The sequence below is a fragment of the Lissotriton helveticus genome, chromosome 10 (assembly GCF_964261635.1).
Source record: "Lissotriton helveticus chromosome 10, aLisHel1.1, whole genome shotgun sequence".
NCBI lineage: Eukaryota > Metazoa > Chordata > Amphibia > Caudata > Salamandridae > Lissotriton > Lissotriton helveticus.
Window position 1 is genome coordinate 555776723 of NC_136071.1, and position 16041 is coordinate 555792763.

Consider the following 16041-nt stretch of genomic DNA (forward strand, 5'->3'; position numbering starts at 1 on the left):
CACACACACTGCAATAGAAGCACTGTTTTTGGTTCCTCTACTTGCTGCCCTATTATCATTTTTTGTTAATACCAACACTAGTATTTCTCTCTGTACTCCAACACATACAAATGGAAACTACAGCAGGATTTCAAATTTGCATTAAAGGATGTTTATTAGAAAGAGCCCAAGGTAAATGCAGCATTCATATGGTGGGGTGCCCAAATGTCATAAGTCTTAACCCCAACAGCATCCAATGGGGACCTTTAAAAAATGTCAGACTATCCACAATATTCCCAACATCAGTAGGTTTCCAATTTTCAAAAATCATCAGTGACAATACATATTAGCTAATAATTTTAAAGTGAAGCAGGGAGCTGTGTAGAGTAGATCAGAAAGAACTACTAACTCAAAAACATTTTGAGAAAGCGAGTTTAACCATACAAAAAAAATAATCATACCTACTGATAAAAGGGGCTCCTCCTCCAGATACAAAACATTTTAAGATAATATAAGTGAACACTTCAGTCTAACCTAAAGTGGGTGAGAGTTCCTGCTAAATATATAAGGGGCAACTACTGTCATAATATCTCTCCCTCTTCGCAGCTGATCCTTTAAGTTACTGTATTACATCTGGATTACTCCAGAAGATGTAAAAGGATCAGAACCATCTAAAGATGTGCCCAACTTTATCTGGTTGTTGAAGAAAATGTGAACAATTCTGTATAAAACACTCTCTAGAATCATCAGTTTGTGTGAAATAGTAAAAGAAGATGTGTCATTTTATATTTTGTAAATGCTAACAAATCTTCACCTTGGGGATTTTCCAAACAACGATTAGGTTATGTCATGGGCATTTGTATAACAGAATCTGCCATGAATCAGCATACTCTTGGGCCTATTCACAAGGACATTTTGGAGCATATAAGTATTACTCATGTACTCTTTTAAGTAATCTGAAATACCTTTGCGAATTGGCCCCAAAGGATTTGAAATGTGAGTAAAATGGGATATTCATATGTAGTTAGTACAAAGAGAAAAGACTGAGCTGTCTTTGCACCTTATTAATATGGAGTTGGAGGTTTCACTAAGGCATTTAAGAGTAAATAAGAGTACTCTTTTGTACAACTTTCCATACCCAAATGCTTTTGTAAATTAACCACAATGGATGCAACTATAGTATATTAATAAACTTAGTCTCTACATGATTTATGACCCATAAATCCAAATGAAATAGGGGAGGCAGAAATAAAAACCTAATCAATATTTGAAATAATCCATTGTCTAATGAATGCAAAATATTGAAGCCCCCCCCCAATATATATATATATATATATATATATATATATATATATATATATATATATATATATATTCACTGAAAAAAACATAGGTTATAGACCATATATAGTTAGGAATTAGCATTTAAAAAACCTTATTTTACTCACACAAAACCATTGAAATTCCATATATAGTTAGTTGTACTAACTATATATCGCGCACCCGCAATCCACTGCTGATGATGTCACATATTACATCATTCATGACATGGTCAGTGACATCACTGATGACATCACTGATGACATCTCAAATGACATCACTGATGACATCACTGATGACATCACTGATGATAACATCCAGTGACTGTATGTTTCTGTAAAGTTAAAATATGTCTTATATATTGAAGAATGAGTGGATGTATAAGTGTCTGGATGATGTATTTAGTAGGTGCATGACTGACTGTATAAGTGAGGGATTAAATGTGTCTCACTGAGTGCATGGGTTAGTGACTAAACTGTTTTAAATTGTGCACCATTGTGTCTGTTGTTTTGTAATCTGATGCAATTGTTGATCATTAGCTATATAACTAACTATATGGGTTATTGATTAGTTGGCCAAGTATTTGTATGGGAGACTGAGTGTGTGTGTGGGTGTCTGGGAGGTGAATGACTCTGTGCATAGATGTGTGAGCAGTTGATTCACTAGATGTATGGCTTCAAAAGTGCATGTGGAAACAGCTGTATGGGCGGTTTACTGTGTGCATGAGTGTATTGGTGAGTGAATGGATATCTCAGTGCTACATGTCAAAGTAAGTACATATGTAAAACACAGTACATGTGGTAGTTGACATATATAAATAACTGTGCATAAGAGCCAGTGAATGTGTGAGTGGCTGTATGGATTATTGTGAACTTGTATCAGGGATTGTATAACAGAGTAAATATGTGTTATTATATGTTTCAATAAGTAAGGTGTGTTTAACTATATAGTTGAGGAAATGGAGGTGTGATTGATTCTTTGCAAGACTGATTAGGTGTGTGAGTAACTCCATGGATGAGTGACAGTCTGTGAGTGTCTGTTTACACTGAGTGTATCTAAGGTTATATTAGAGTCTGAAGAGGTTCATCGTATCATCACATGAATGATGTCATGAGTAATGTCAAATGAGATGTCATCAGTGATGTCATCAGTGATGTCATCAGTGATGTCATTTGAGATGTCATCAGTGATGTCATCAGTGATGTCACTGACCATGTCATGAATGATGTAATATGTGACATCATCAGCAGTGGATTGCGGGTGCGCGATATATAGTTAGTACAACTAACTATATATGGAATTTCAATGGTTTTGTGTGAGTAAAATAAGGTTTTTTAAATGCTAATTCCTAACTATATATGGTCTATAACCTATGGTTTTTTCAGTGAATTTTCAAGGTTTTGTAAATGCTAATTCCTAACTATATATGGTCTATAACCTATGGTTTTTTCAGTGAATTTCATTGGTTTTTTAAAAGCTAATATCTGTAGCTGTAAAATGTATTCTTCTTTAAATCCAAACATATATTTTATATGTTTATTAATAATTTTTTTTTTAATACTTTTTTTTGGTAAGCTCCCGGGGCGCGGACAGGTGAACGCACGGGTAAGCGCAATCTTGCGGCGCGCCCCGGAAGCGCTATTGCCGCGAACGAAAACAACATCGTGACGTATCACGTAGCCGCCACGCCTTGCGTCATAAGACACGTATCGCGTAGCCGCGAGATGCGTCTTATGACGCACCGCGTAAGCGCACCTGGAAGCGCATACGATCGCGCAACGTAAGCGCCCCGATGCGCTTACGATACACGCCCGGGGCGCGTAGCGTAAGCGCGTCAAACCATGTGACTTTAAAATAACACTTTTCATTGGTTCAGAACTTTTTTTTTTCCAAATTGTGTGAAACCCACCCATTTCTCTCACTATTGCTTTGTACTTGGAGAGAGCAAGAGCTGTTCTGTCTACTCTATCTCCTACTTTTCTGATCTCCAGCAATGGCTGCAAGAGAGTCATCCAGCAGTGATTCAGATGGATTTTTAGATGAGGACCCTCCTTAGCAAAAGAAAAAAACCCATTTCATCTGGAAATTTTACGACATCCCTGAAGGACAGAAAAAAGTCAACGCTCCCAAAGTAACCTGCAAAATATGTGGGAGTAGTTTATCCAGAGGCAATCCTCTGAAAAAATATAGTTTTGGGAATGCTAATTTGATCAGGCATGTGAAAAGAAGACACCCTAACAACTTTGCCAGGGAGAGTGTCAGAGAGCTGGCACGGAATGTACCAACAGATGGCGGCAGCACCTCCACTGGTGGAGCAACACCTTCGGGACCACCCCGTGGAAGAATGGTCCCTAACATTCAGCCGGTGTTTGCAGGCATCAAATTTTTGTGCACTGAGTGTGACGAACTGCTCTGCTATGGGGAGCAGAGTGTTGAACTCATTGCCCTAAAGAAACAGCAACACCGCTGCTCTGCCAGTCCCTAAATTTTCAAATTTTTTTGCTCCTGTTGAGCAGTTTTGCAATCCCTGTTTTTGTTTTTCCCTTGACAAAAATCCCAAAAAAATATAAAATTGTTTTAAAAAGTCTAAAAAAAATATAAAACAACAAAAACAAAAAAATATATATAAAACAACAAAATCAAAAAAAAGAGTTCTTTTCAGAACTACCTCCAATTTATAAAAAGAAGCTTTTTAAAAAAAAAAAAAAGTCTGTCATTTTTAATCTCCATGGTACGCTCCCCCGTAAGCTCCCCGGTGCGCGTATCGGGCGCTCCCCCCCGCGAAAATCGATTTTTTTTTTTTTTTTTTCACCCGCGGGAGCCTTTTATGGCCCAACACATCAAAAGTAGGGGTCAGGGGGGTGTACCCTGCCCCCTTTTGCTCATTTCCCCCCTTTGATTCTTGCCACCTCTTGTGTCTCAATCCCACCGAGACACAAGATGGCGGCCGCTGCGGACTGTTTCGAATGTTTACAGACACGCGAGAACCAATCAGCTTGCCGTGCGCAAGTCGCGTGGCGCGCCTGAAGCGCTCCCCGGTACGCGTACCGGGCGCGGCTCTAGATATATATCTTTTTTTAAACCTAATTTACTCAAAATTCACAGGACCACATATCTTGAGACCTAGCAAAGGCACATCGGGCAAACAATATCTACAATTTTGCCAAGTTTCGTGGAAATCCATTCAGCCGTTCGGGCTAAAAGTGAGGCCAACCGCCCTATGGAAAACTCAATGTTAAAAACACGTTTTGGGACCCCCCTTTTTTCTCGGCCCCCCCTTGACGAAACCCCCCCAAATTTTCGGGGGCTGCTCAGAAACAAAATGTTCCATTTTCCTGAAAATTTCAGCCAATTCCGTCCACAAACGCCAAAGTTATTAGACATAGAATTTTCAAAAATCCCATAGAGAAAAAATCCTAACTATATATACCTACTGGCGACCGCCAGTAGGTAATATATATATATATATATATATATATATCTTATCAAAAGCATTCCAAAAATGAACTGTATAATTTATATTACAAAATGTATTAATTACTTAATAAGAATGCTATAATTAGACAGGAGTTACTAGTACATTACAGATGCTTAACCCAATCTAATATGCTGTGGACCCTGTTAGAGAGCTGAACAGTTACCAAAGACGCCAGAAAGTCCAGCCATATCATACAGTAGGTATATTCTGTTTACTACGTAGTCCTGGGAAATTAAACACTTTCCAAACATTGATTAATAGTAAACAGTATTCAGCAGAAGACTAGAGAAGAAGATGAAAGTTTGTGGAGAGATGTGTCTTCTCATGGCATAAGCGTTGGCAACTCAAAATGCATATAAATAAAGAGACATTCTGTCTCTGAATAAAACAGGTGATTAAGACAGTCATCACAATAGCTCATCATTTACTATGCCTTTTGAACACAATAGCTAAACATTTATTTACTTTACCCTTTGAGCATGCATCCACTAACTTGTCATGTTCCATATTGAGACATAGGATATTGGAGTTGATGGCTAGATTACTGCATTGTCTAGTCAAGTCAAGTCAAAAGATCTTTATTCGGAATAAGAAAACATCCATAAAAGTACAAACAAAAAACATTTCAAAAACATTCAATTCAATAATTACAATTGGAGAATAATACGAGAAAAAACGAGCACAATCAAATCAAAATCTATTATAATTTCACAACTGTACCAAATTTGTCCTTCCCTAGTGATAGATTTAAAAATTGTTAAGAGAAGAAAATATTAAAAAACACAATTTTAAAACCTTTGTTTAAAAAGGACGGACATCACATTGTTATAATATTATCTATTTACACATAATTACCAAAGATAAAAATGGTAGGTTTAAAAAATTCTTTATCATGAAAGTGCAAAATAGAAAGTGCAGTGTGCTATAATTATGCATCGATATTGAGGGTGGCTCTCGATCTAACAGCAGCTTTGAGGAAACAGCTCATCCTAAAAATGACTTCGTCTGATCCCAATACCTGGAAAGACCGGAGTGCCAATTTAAAATTAGTCAATTCATTTTTCTTACAATAGGGCATTAGATAATGTACAGTAAATTTTTTATAAAAACCACAGAAGAACAGGAAATGCATGAGACTTTGCTTCATGTAAGGGTTACAGGGGCAATTTAAAGTTTCAAGATGTTTATTGTATCCCAGAGGGAAGTTCAGTAAATTAACTATACTCCCCTCTCGGAAACGAAACAGTAAACCCCTTACCCATCTACCAAGATGCAAACGCAAATATCTGTACGGTAGGCCAGGTTTTTTAATGTGTGGTTCAGAATAGGCCAAATATTTTACAACCGTGCATTTAATCTGGTTCTTTCTGTCCCGCTCTTCACTATATAAATCATACAATGCCCTTGAGATGATGGTCTTATGGGAGCGATTTATTAGGTGTGGTGATGTGAACAGGGAAGCCAAACCCACGCTTGCGAGGCACTCTTTTACTGATTTCAGCCATGGAATATGGTGTCCCCTATCGCACTTTAGACAATCCAAAATAATGTCACGGGTCAATGTAGCAGCCGTATTGTTCCATATCTTTATCCAGAACAATGCTGGTCTTGATCTCACAAAATCCTCTATGTAGGGAATATTTAGTTCATTATGACATACATAGGTTGGAGAACAGATAACCCCCCCCAATACCTTACGACAGAATCTATTTTCTTCTATTTGAATAGAGGAGCACTTGGTATAACCCCAAACCTCAGCGCCGTAAGTGCCGGTTGGCATGCATTGGGTTTGGTATATCTTCACCAGGGGAGTTATCACATCAGCTTGGGTGGGTTGCCTCAAAGAGGTTACACAATTGATGGCCTTGCCCAGCTTATTCCTGGCATAAGAAACATGGGCATGCCACGTACCACTATTTGAAAATAGGAGCCCTAAATAGGGAAAAGTGCTGGTACTTTTTAAAACATTTGACCCTGAAATAATCTGGGGCATTTTGTGATTTTTTGGCCCACAGCTCATAATCAGTGATTTTTTAAAATTGGTTGTTAAGCCTAAATCGGCCATAAAAAGGACAAACCCTGAAATTAAAATACGCAGTGCCTTCGGAGTACGGCCCATCAGGACCGCGTCATCTGCGTAAAGAAGGGTGGGTATAGGGGCTCCATTAATGTAGGGCACATCACTAGTTAGGGTGCTCAAAGTGCCGCTTAGTTTATTAATGTACAAAATAAATAGGAGAGGGGCCAGCACACACCCTTGTCTCACCCCCCTACCAATGTTAATATCATTGGAAACTTCACCCATTTGATTCACACGTACACAAGCTTTAAGATCACGGTGTAAAAAAGCTAAAAAATGTACCAGATGGTCATCCAAACCATATTCGAGAAGGGTAGACCAAAGCCGGGAGCGATTAACAAAATCAAAAGCCGAGCTCAGATCCATAAAACCAAAATATAAAGGGGATTTCTTTGCAATATTATATTTTCCCATGATCAAGTTCAGATTCAAGCATTGTTCCACCGTTCCGACACTACTGCGGAACCCAAACTGGCTAGGATGTAGGATGTTGTTCTCATCTGTCCAGGTTCTTATCCTTTTAAATAAGATCCGTCCCAAAACTTTTAAGGTGTTATCTATTAAAGAAATTGGGCGATAACACCCAGGATCCAGCCTATCGCCCTTTTTAAAAATGGGAACAATAATGCTACGTGACCATGTTTCCGGAATCTCTCCTTCAGTTAAATTGTTGAAAACATTGCATAGCAAAGGAGCCCAAAACTCTGGTTCACATTTTAATTGGTCTATGGAGAGCCCATCGGATCCGGGTGCTTTGTTCCCGGCGCTTTCTAAAATAGCATCAAAAACCTCAAGTGTGGAAATAGACATTGGGTGTGGAGGGGGTAGCAACAAAGGAGTATTATCTGGTGTTGCGTAAATTTTGCCAAAGTGCGCAACCCAGATCGGACCGGTGATGTTACAGTTAATTTCGGTCAAATTTGAGCCGATAGATCTTATTTCCTTTACCTCCTTCCAAAACCCAGTGGTATCTTTTAGGTCAGCAGATCGTGCCAGGGAATCCCAGTGGATTTTCAATAAATCGTTTGATCTGGTACGTAAAGCAAGCTTATACTCTGCTCTAAGCAGCCTTACCCGCAGTATGTCCCTCGGTTCAGCTTTTAAGGCAGCTCTAAGCATCCTATTCGCTTTTGAGCATGGGGCATCGAACCACTGCATTGTCTAATGTAAAACGCACGTGTGACATAAGTTCGTCCCTATTGGACCATAATGATTTAGGATATGTCAAAATCAATCTCGCCCAATTATTAATTTGTTCTTATTGTTTGGTGCTAGCAACCATGAAAAACAGTCAATCTGAAATTAATATCGTACACTTGCAGAGAATATTAGAATGCATGATGTCAGCAGTTGACTTGCGTGGTCTGCACAGATTGGTTTATATGAATAAACTGATGACGATATTTGTTTTAAAAAAATGGCACATACGACTAATTTCTTACCAGTTGCCACAAGCCTTCCAGTGTTTTAGCTGTTAAGTTATACATGCCCTTAACAGAGGATCATCATCACCTCATTTTTTAGGCTGATGTTCCATTTGGGGTCTACAATTAATTAAAAAAAACACCTGATTTGCATTCAAAGGACTTTTGGATTGTGTATCATAAATCCATACCTTTTTGTTAATGGCTGGTGAAAATACATCAGCTAGAGCAAAACTTGGTGGTTAATTAAATGTTACAAAGCGTTACAGTCAGACATACTACAGCAGGTTGTTTGATCTGCTGATCCTGGAATTCGATTAGGTACAGAATAATCTAGGGTCTGGTTCTCAGTTGTTTCCAGCATATGTGACAAAGTCGGCTTCCTCAGCTACAGACTTTGCCACTAACAAAGGCCTCAGAATTAAGAACACCTTCCTTCTGAAAAACCCAAGCTCACCTACAGCAGTAAGATGCTTATGAAGATGACAGGCAGTTTCCATAGAGAATTCTTAAGTATAACCCTCAACAAATTCTTCCACTGTCCTTTTATGGTTTAAATCGTACTGCATGTTGATGCTTCCATAATTGAAAGTTAATAAAAAATCCTCATTTAAAAAAGGGACAGACAATAATGGTGTGTATACTTGAGGGATGATTAGTGATATCTAGTGATAGTGGCGCTTCACTTGGTCCCGGTCTATTATTATTCTAAATATGGAATGTATGGTGCTTAGGGAGGGGGTTATCATCCTTAACCCCATGAGTCGGATCCTACCAATAGATACTACAATACATTTTTACAATATCCTAGTACACATAAATCAAATTTCATAAGGTTTATCGCAATATGTAAAACACAGCAACAGTTTTCCTTTTTTTTTATCGTTTTAGTCTTTATGCCAGTTGATCCCGCCAACACGTGTTTCGTCGCTTAAGGGGCAGGTCACCCGCGACTTCATCAGGGCTGTGTCACTGTTAGAAACATCTAGCCTTCCAGCCGGTTGTAATTCCGTCCCAGCCAATTTGGCGGCCTGGGTAGAGAAAATTCTGAAGTCCTATTCAGTCGCAGTTCGGTAAATCAATTGTTTATTCACTCTGTATAATAAGTCATGGATCAGGAAAATATGTGATCCTAATGGAAAAGTATGTCAATAGCGGTTCAATCTTAGAGTTTCAAATAATTTTGCAAGCGCCAAATTCCCGGCTCTTTAATCCAATCGCGTTTACCACGGTCTCCCCATTAAGAGATCCATGAGGCAGTTGATGAGTTGTATTTTAAAACATCGGTACTTGTAATGCACCTCCGATCCTTGTTTCGAATCCCGCGGCTCTCTGTATGGCCGTGATGCCAATAATGGTGTAGTGCTTCTTTAGCAATAACTACATAACATGATACCCATGACAGAATATTATGATTACATCATTTTAGATGTTGTGGGGAATATTATCAAAAAGCCAATAACTTTCCGGGAAAATGCCCATGATGTTAATGTAATTCACAAAACTCATGAATTGTGTAGCAAAGCTTTAAACAGTTTTTAGCTAATTTATTCTGTTCTGTGCTCCAACACTGTTAAATGAAAACAATTAATATCAATTTCACCATTGTGCCATAAAATCGTGAAAGCCCCACAAATACTGGGCCTACCAATAACATTACAGACAATGTGCACTTTTCAAAGAAGACAAATCGCATTTTTCAAACACTTCAAATACCTGGTCTATTAAAGTGCCGTATATGCAGAGAACATTTCCATTTTTCCATCTCATAGTCAAAGATGAAACAATCAGGGGTTTTATCCCACTTGAGTAGAGGGATCGCCCAGAGATGGGCATGATATTGGACAGAGATCACACCAACTGTGTCGCCCAGCTGGAAGTGCCAAAGAAAAAGCGGAGCCAAGGTCCACTTGACAGATTTAAGTAGACAACATAGAAGCATTACATTAATAAAAACTAAAGAAAAAAACTAAAAATAAATGTCTATCCCTAACGAAAAGGGCTGAACAAAAGTAGGATCAAAATTTAAATGGCTTTCCCACTTCTTGAGGCAATCACTCTTAAAAGTGCTAAATAAAAGCATACCTATCCGAGGATCCAGAGGCACTTTACCCAGAAGGGGAACTTTTAAATCTTGACACATCTTCTCTGCACCGCCTGTTGTTGGAGGAAAAATCTGAGATTCATTCTGCAACAAAGAAAAAGAAAAACGTGCTTCCGTTTACGAGACAGATTGAGGAATTTTTTGCAATCTATCTTAAAACTCACAGATATGGCAGGTTATCATCCTAGGCTGCACAATTACTGTTAGATCTGGGGGTTTCTAGTTTGCAATGGTATTCACCTTTGTCCAAATAGGGACCCTTACTTTTAAGTCAGGATAAGGGGATTACACTCATTATTAACATCTGTTCACCCCCTAGGTAGCTTGGCACGAGCAGACAGGCTTACCTCAGAGGCCGTGTGTTAAGCATTTGTGAATATATACAGTAATACAGTGGAAACACTACAGATGGACACAACACAGGTTTTTATAAAAATAAGTATTCTTTATAAAGACTTAACACAAGACCACAAACGACAAAAATCTACAATACTACACTTAAGATTGCTTTAAAGATGATAAAAGTTACTTAGTTCAAGTTGATGACGAATGCGACAAAGTTCTCAACACAGTACCTGGATGCGTATCGCAAAGTAAACAAAAGGCTAGCAAAAGGGGTGATGCGTCGGTTCCGTGATCCGGGGGAGATGATGCGTCGTGCCTCAGAGCTTGCGCAGAGTAGGAGATGCGTCGTACTCCTTACTGATGCATAGGTGATACGTAGATTCTCGGCCTGCGGGCAAGTTGTGGTGCGCAAGATGGCGCCTTGATGCGATGAGATGATTCGGTTGCGATGCGAGAAGATGGCGCCCTTGATGCGGTGATGTGGTGTGGTGACGATGCGTAGACGCCCTGGCAGCCTTGCGACGACTCTGTACTTTGGAGCCGCAACAGGCCCTGCGACACGCTTCTCCGGTGATGCGATGGTGACTTTCTTGATGGCGTCATGCTTCTCCGGTGATGCAACAGCAGGCATCTTCGATGAACACACGCTTCCAGGGAGATGCGGTGAAGGCTCGCTTCTCCGGTGATGTGACAATTTCAGCTGCGGCGGCGACACGCTTCCTCTCGATGCGTCGCGCTTCCAGCTCCCAGCGACACGCAAATGTCTGGAGTTGAGAATCCCAGAAAGGAAATTCAGAGGAGAGCTGGAGATTAAGTATTTTGTCCCGGAGACTTCAGCAGGAGGCAAGCACAGTTCAAGCCCATGGAGAATATTCGGAAGATGATGAAAGTCCTTAAAAGGTTCCTTCTCCTTTCCTTGGCAATGAAGCAACCACTGTAGGCCAACCCAGCAAACAGCACACTGCAGCTTCCTTGGTTCTTCTCCTTGGCAAAAGGTTTCTTGTTCCAGAAATGATCTAAAGTTCTTGGGACTGGGTCCCAATATTTATACCCCAAAATCCCTTGTTCTCTGAAGGCAGAGAGGCCTCTGACTAGTCCAAACCAGTTCCTGAGCACTCTGTTTACATGACTCTCTTCTTCCTTTCACTGTGCAGAGCAGAGACATCAGCCGCCCCACAGGAGGTGGTGCCAGCACAGGGGGAGGGAAGATACAGCTCTGGAGCACTATGTTGACATGATTCCTCCTCTCCTTTCACAGTGCAGGGCAGAGACGCCAGACAAGCCACAGGAGGTGGAGCCAGCATTGTAGAGGGAAGGCCCAGCCCTATTCAGGTCCCAGGTGCAACTCCTCCCTCCCATCTAGATGCAGATCTCTCTATTCACCACTGGGACGCCCCAACCTGTCTCCTGGACTCCCCCAGCCCTGTCACTCACAAACCCAGACAAGGAATACACAACCTAGCAGAGGCAGGCCTGGACAGTTGGGCAAGAAAATACCTACTTTCTAAAAGTGGTATTTTCAAACACAGAATATTAAAACCAACTTTACTAAGAGATGTATTTTATTATTCGGAGTTCAGGCATACTAAATTTTAATTTCTGTCATGTTTCCTGAGTCAGTTAGGATTATAAGAATGTAATAATCTAACTGCCCATTCTAGCCTATGTAGAACAGGTAGCCTTAAATAGTGAATAACGAAAATGGCTGTAATTCACTATTAGTACATGCTACACACACCAGAGCCTGCCCTACCTTATACTTACAATGCACCCTGCCCTTGGGCCTACCATAGGGGTGTCTAACATGAAGCAAAGGGAAGGTTTAGGGACTGGCAAGTGGGTGCACTTGCCAAGTCGACATGGCAGTACTAGACTGCACACAGGCCTTGCAGTGGCAGGCCTGAGACACACTTTACAAGCTGCTTCTGTGAGTGGCACAACCAGTGCTGCACGCTCACCAGCAGCATTTGATTTACAAGCCCTGGGCACACATGGTGCATTGTACTAGGGGCTGACAGGTAAATCAAATAACCCAATCATGGAATCGCCAATTAGTACATCAATTTAACATAGGGAGAACTTGCACTGTGGCACTGATTAGCAGTGGTACAGTGCCCAAAGCATATAACCAGCAAAAACATATCAAAACAGAGGAGGCAATCCGTCAAAATGAAAGGGAGACTCACGCCAATGATGCCAGGTCTAACAATTAACAACTACATCTCATCAACATTTAATCATCTGTACATTCAGTTTATTATTAGAGTGGCACACCATCAACACAAGGAGCCATCTAACCTGTAAATCATCATCGACTGGTTTCAGATGATGTAGCCCTTATGAACAAAGACATGATGCAATAGCAAAGTGATATTGATCAGAGAAAGTTGTTTGGAAACACTAGGTTGGACAAAGTGTGAAAGACCAAATCATTATTATTTTTGTAAAGGAGGACACCATCCATGCACAAATATGCACTCTGTGGGGCATCAAAAAAGTTGCCCCTTCTCATAATACTTTCTCAAAGTATGCTAAATGCCACAATGTATTCAAGAGAGCAAGGCAGCCTTTGTATATGATAATGGGAATGAATATGCAGTCTTCAGAGTTGAGGCAACTTGCGTCACCATGATGACTAACATGGCAACAAACCATCCTGTTGAACTCTTCCAGATGATGGACAATCTAGTGCACCCAAACTGAACATCCAAGATAGCTTGACTGATTGAGAAGCAGAGCAATACATTTAACTGGGTCCTTTCAGACCACCCATATTAATGATGCAACTTGTTCTCCAACTAAACCAGTGGTCTGCCTTGACCCACAGGCAATTTTATTCCAGCTAAATAATAGCATATGTGACTTGCACCCTGTTCACAGATTCTTTGGTAGACCATGGGTAGAAGGATTCCATAACTTGTCAAGTTTCCTAATTATGAAGTTTTCTATTGTTAACTTTAAATCCATTGTACCATATTCAACAAGCATTTCTTGGATATTCAGTTGTAGGGTTTTGTGTAAGGGATGTTCAGCTTGCTGTAGAACTATTAGAAGGGAGTTGATTTCTTTGAACTCCTCCAGTTTGGTTAAAACACTTTCATGGGGCAGAATCTGCACTGGTCAATGAGGAATGTAAACTAACTTCTGGTAACGGTCAAGGGTCTGCATTTCCACACTAGACATGTTAAGTATCAGCTGTTTCTGTCTTGGAGAGCAGGACACAGCAGGTTGTAACTGGACCATATTTGTCACTTGAGACCTGGATCCGTTAAGTTCCAGCAGGGATCAATACTTTTGAACTTTTTGTTCAATGTACATAGGTTGGGATACAATACTGCACTCTGCAAAAAATAGAAAAGGTGATGGGGGTATGCCTGCAATAAGTGTAGGAAAGTACCCCTTTTTCACACGTTCACCCCAACGTTTTGCCTGGCACTGGATGAAATTATGACTGAAGTGCACTGAGTTCCTACTATCCAGATCCCCAGCGCCAGTGCTATTTCCTTAAAAACAAGGTAGCTGTTTAACTGTAGCCAAATTTGCAAGACCTTTAGTACCACGGTAAGTCCCTAGTAAATGGTACCCCTGGTACCTAGGGCAAGGGTAGTAAAGAGGATCCTTAACGCTGCAGTGTGCATTGTGCCACCTTAAGGGACCCACCACCAAACTCATGCAGACTGCCATTGCATGCTGCGGGAACTGGTGCCACAAACTGTGAAAACATGACATGCCACACAACCTGTGTGCCATGCCCAAGGACACTGCATGCAAAATATGTAAGTCACCCTTACCGCAGGCCTTTTAGCCATAAGGCAGGGTGCACTATTACATATGAGGACATATCTGCATGAGTAGATATGCCCCTGTGCTGTATAGTTCAATTACTAGATAGTACAAGTGAACAGGGAAGCCATCTTAAGTTTATGTACTGGGCATTGGTCATTACGAGTTCACTAGCTACACAACGGCTTTTCCTGAAGTCTATGGTGTTTGAGGTCACACGCCTTGCCTTTATAAATCCTTACTGATGTCAATAGTGGATTTATTAAGACATCCACCCAGTGGGCCCCTTAGAGATACCCCCTGAAAAATCTACCACTAACTAGTGTGCTGAGTCACTGGTATCGTCCAGACAGGTTTCTGACCCCATGCAGGTGAAAGTCAACGCTCTCTGGGCCAGAAACAATGCCTGCTTCGGAGGAAGGTATTCACAGCTCCTCCAGCAGGATGACTAGTGATGTAGCATATCAAGATCAGGGGCTTCAAACCCGCTTCTCCCTTATATATGTGATCCCCGGCTTCCCCCACACCTGAGAGATGCTACCCTCTGCCATGAGGCCCATTTAGCACTAGGACAGGTGGAAAATTAGCTAAGCAAGTGCCTGTTACCCCACCAGGCTAGTCAGGCGAATCAGACCCCTCTCCCCACCACGTTTGGAGGTGCCAGGACTCCAGGGAGATGCCCTACATCAATACCCAAAGTACCAGAGCCTGTTGTAAGCACCAAGGCTTGTTTGTGTTCAGACCGAACACCACCGCCGCCAAATCCAAACCTGCCTGATGAGGGACTTCCCTTGAGACCAGCTCCTCACCAGAAGTCATCTTGTTGCGTTTCTTCTCCCTCTTTTGCATGTGCACCGAGAACCATGGGAGCCTCAAATTAGACGACCCACCGCACAGAACACCTATGCACCGAGCCCCCAGCCCAAGTCTATTAAAACCGACGGTGTCTCTGTGGTCCTGAGACCCCAAACAGTGGAGCCCCCCTTTGGGTTCTGCCAAACTGGTCCACCCTTGGAGTCTCTTTCTTACAGGTACTTTTCCCATTGACTACAGCGTGTAGCGTCCGAGGCTACCACTGCTGAAAGCAGCTCTACAACCGGACACTCTGGGCAGGTAAAACTGAACTCTTGGTGTTTTCTTGAACCTTGGCCCCAACTCACCTTAAGTCTAGAAGAGCAGTCCTGTAAGTCGTTTGCAAGTGAACCTATGCAGTTAATGTTTCTCAGGGATAACATTACCGCGTTCGAGGCTCATTCCTCAAATCTGATAGCAGTCATTTTATAATTAAATAGCATCTAAAGTATTTATACGATTACAAAGTTCTTGGTGTCTAAAATTATATAAAAACACCGTAATTTTCTAAATTGGCCTGGAGTTTATTCTTCAGTGTCTCTCTCATTTATTGACAGTGTGTACAACAAATGCTTAACTACCCTCTGACAAACATAAACTGCTCACCAAACTACCACAAAAGAGATCATTTGGGATTACAAACTTAAGCCCTGTAAGCCAATAAGGGTCGTCTGGA

General features: G+C 41.0%; 1 protein-coding gene across 2 annotated transcripts in view; it reads right to left on the reverse strand.

Moving 5' to 3' along the window:
* Positions 1 to 16041, reverse strand: part of NUBP1 (NUBP iron-sulfur cluster assembly factor 1, cytosolic) — a 267266-nt gene that overhangs the window by 40462 nt on the left and 210763 nt on the right. For both annotated transcript variants that reach the window (XM_078663098.1, XM_078663099.1), the window contains exon 9: positions 10367 to 10469. In XM_078663098.1, the coding sequence (XP_078519224.1) occupies positions 10367 to 10469 (103 nt within the window). The remainder of the gene's footprint in view (positions 1 to 10366; positions 10470 to 16041) is intronic.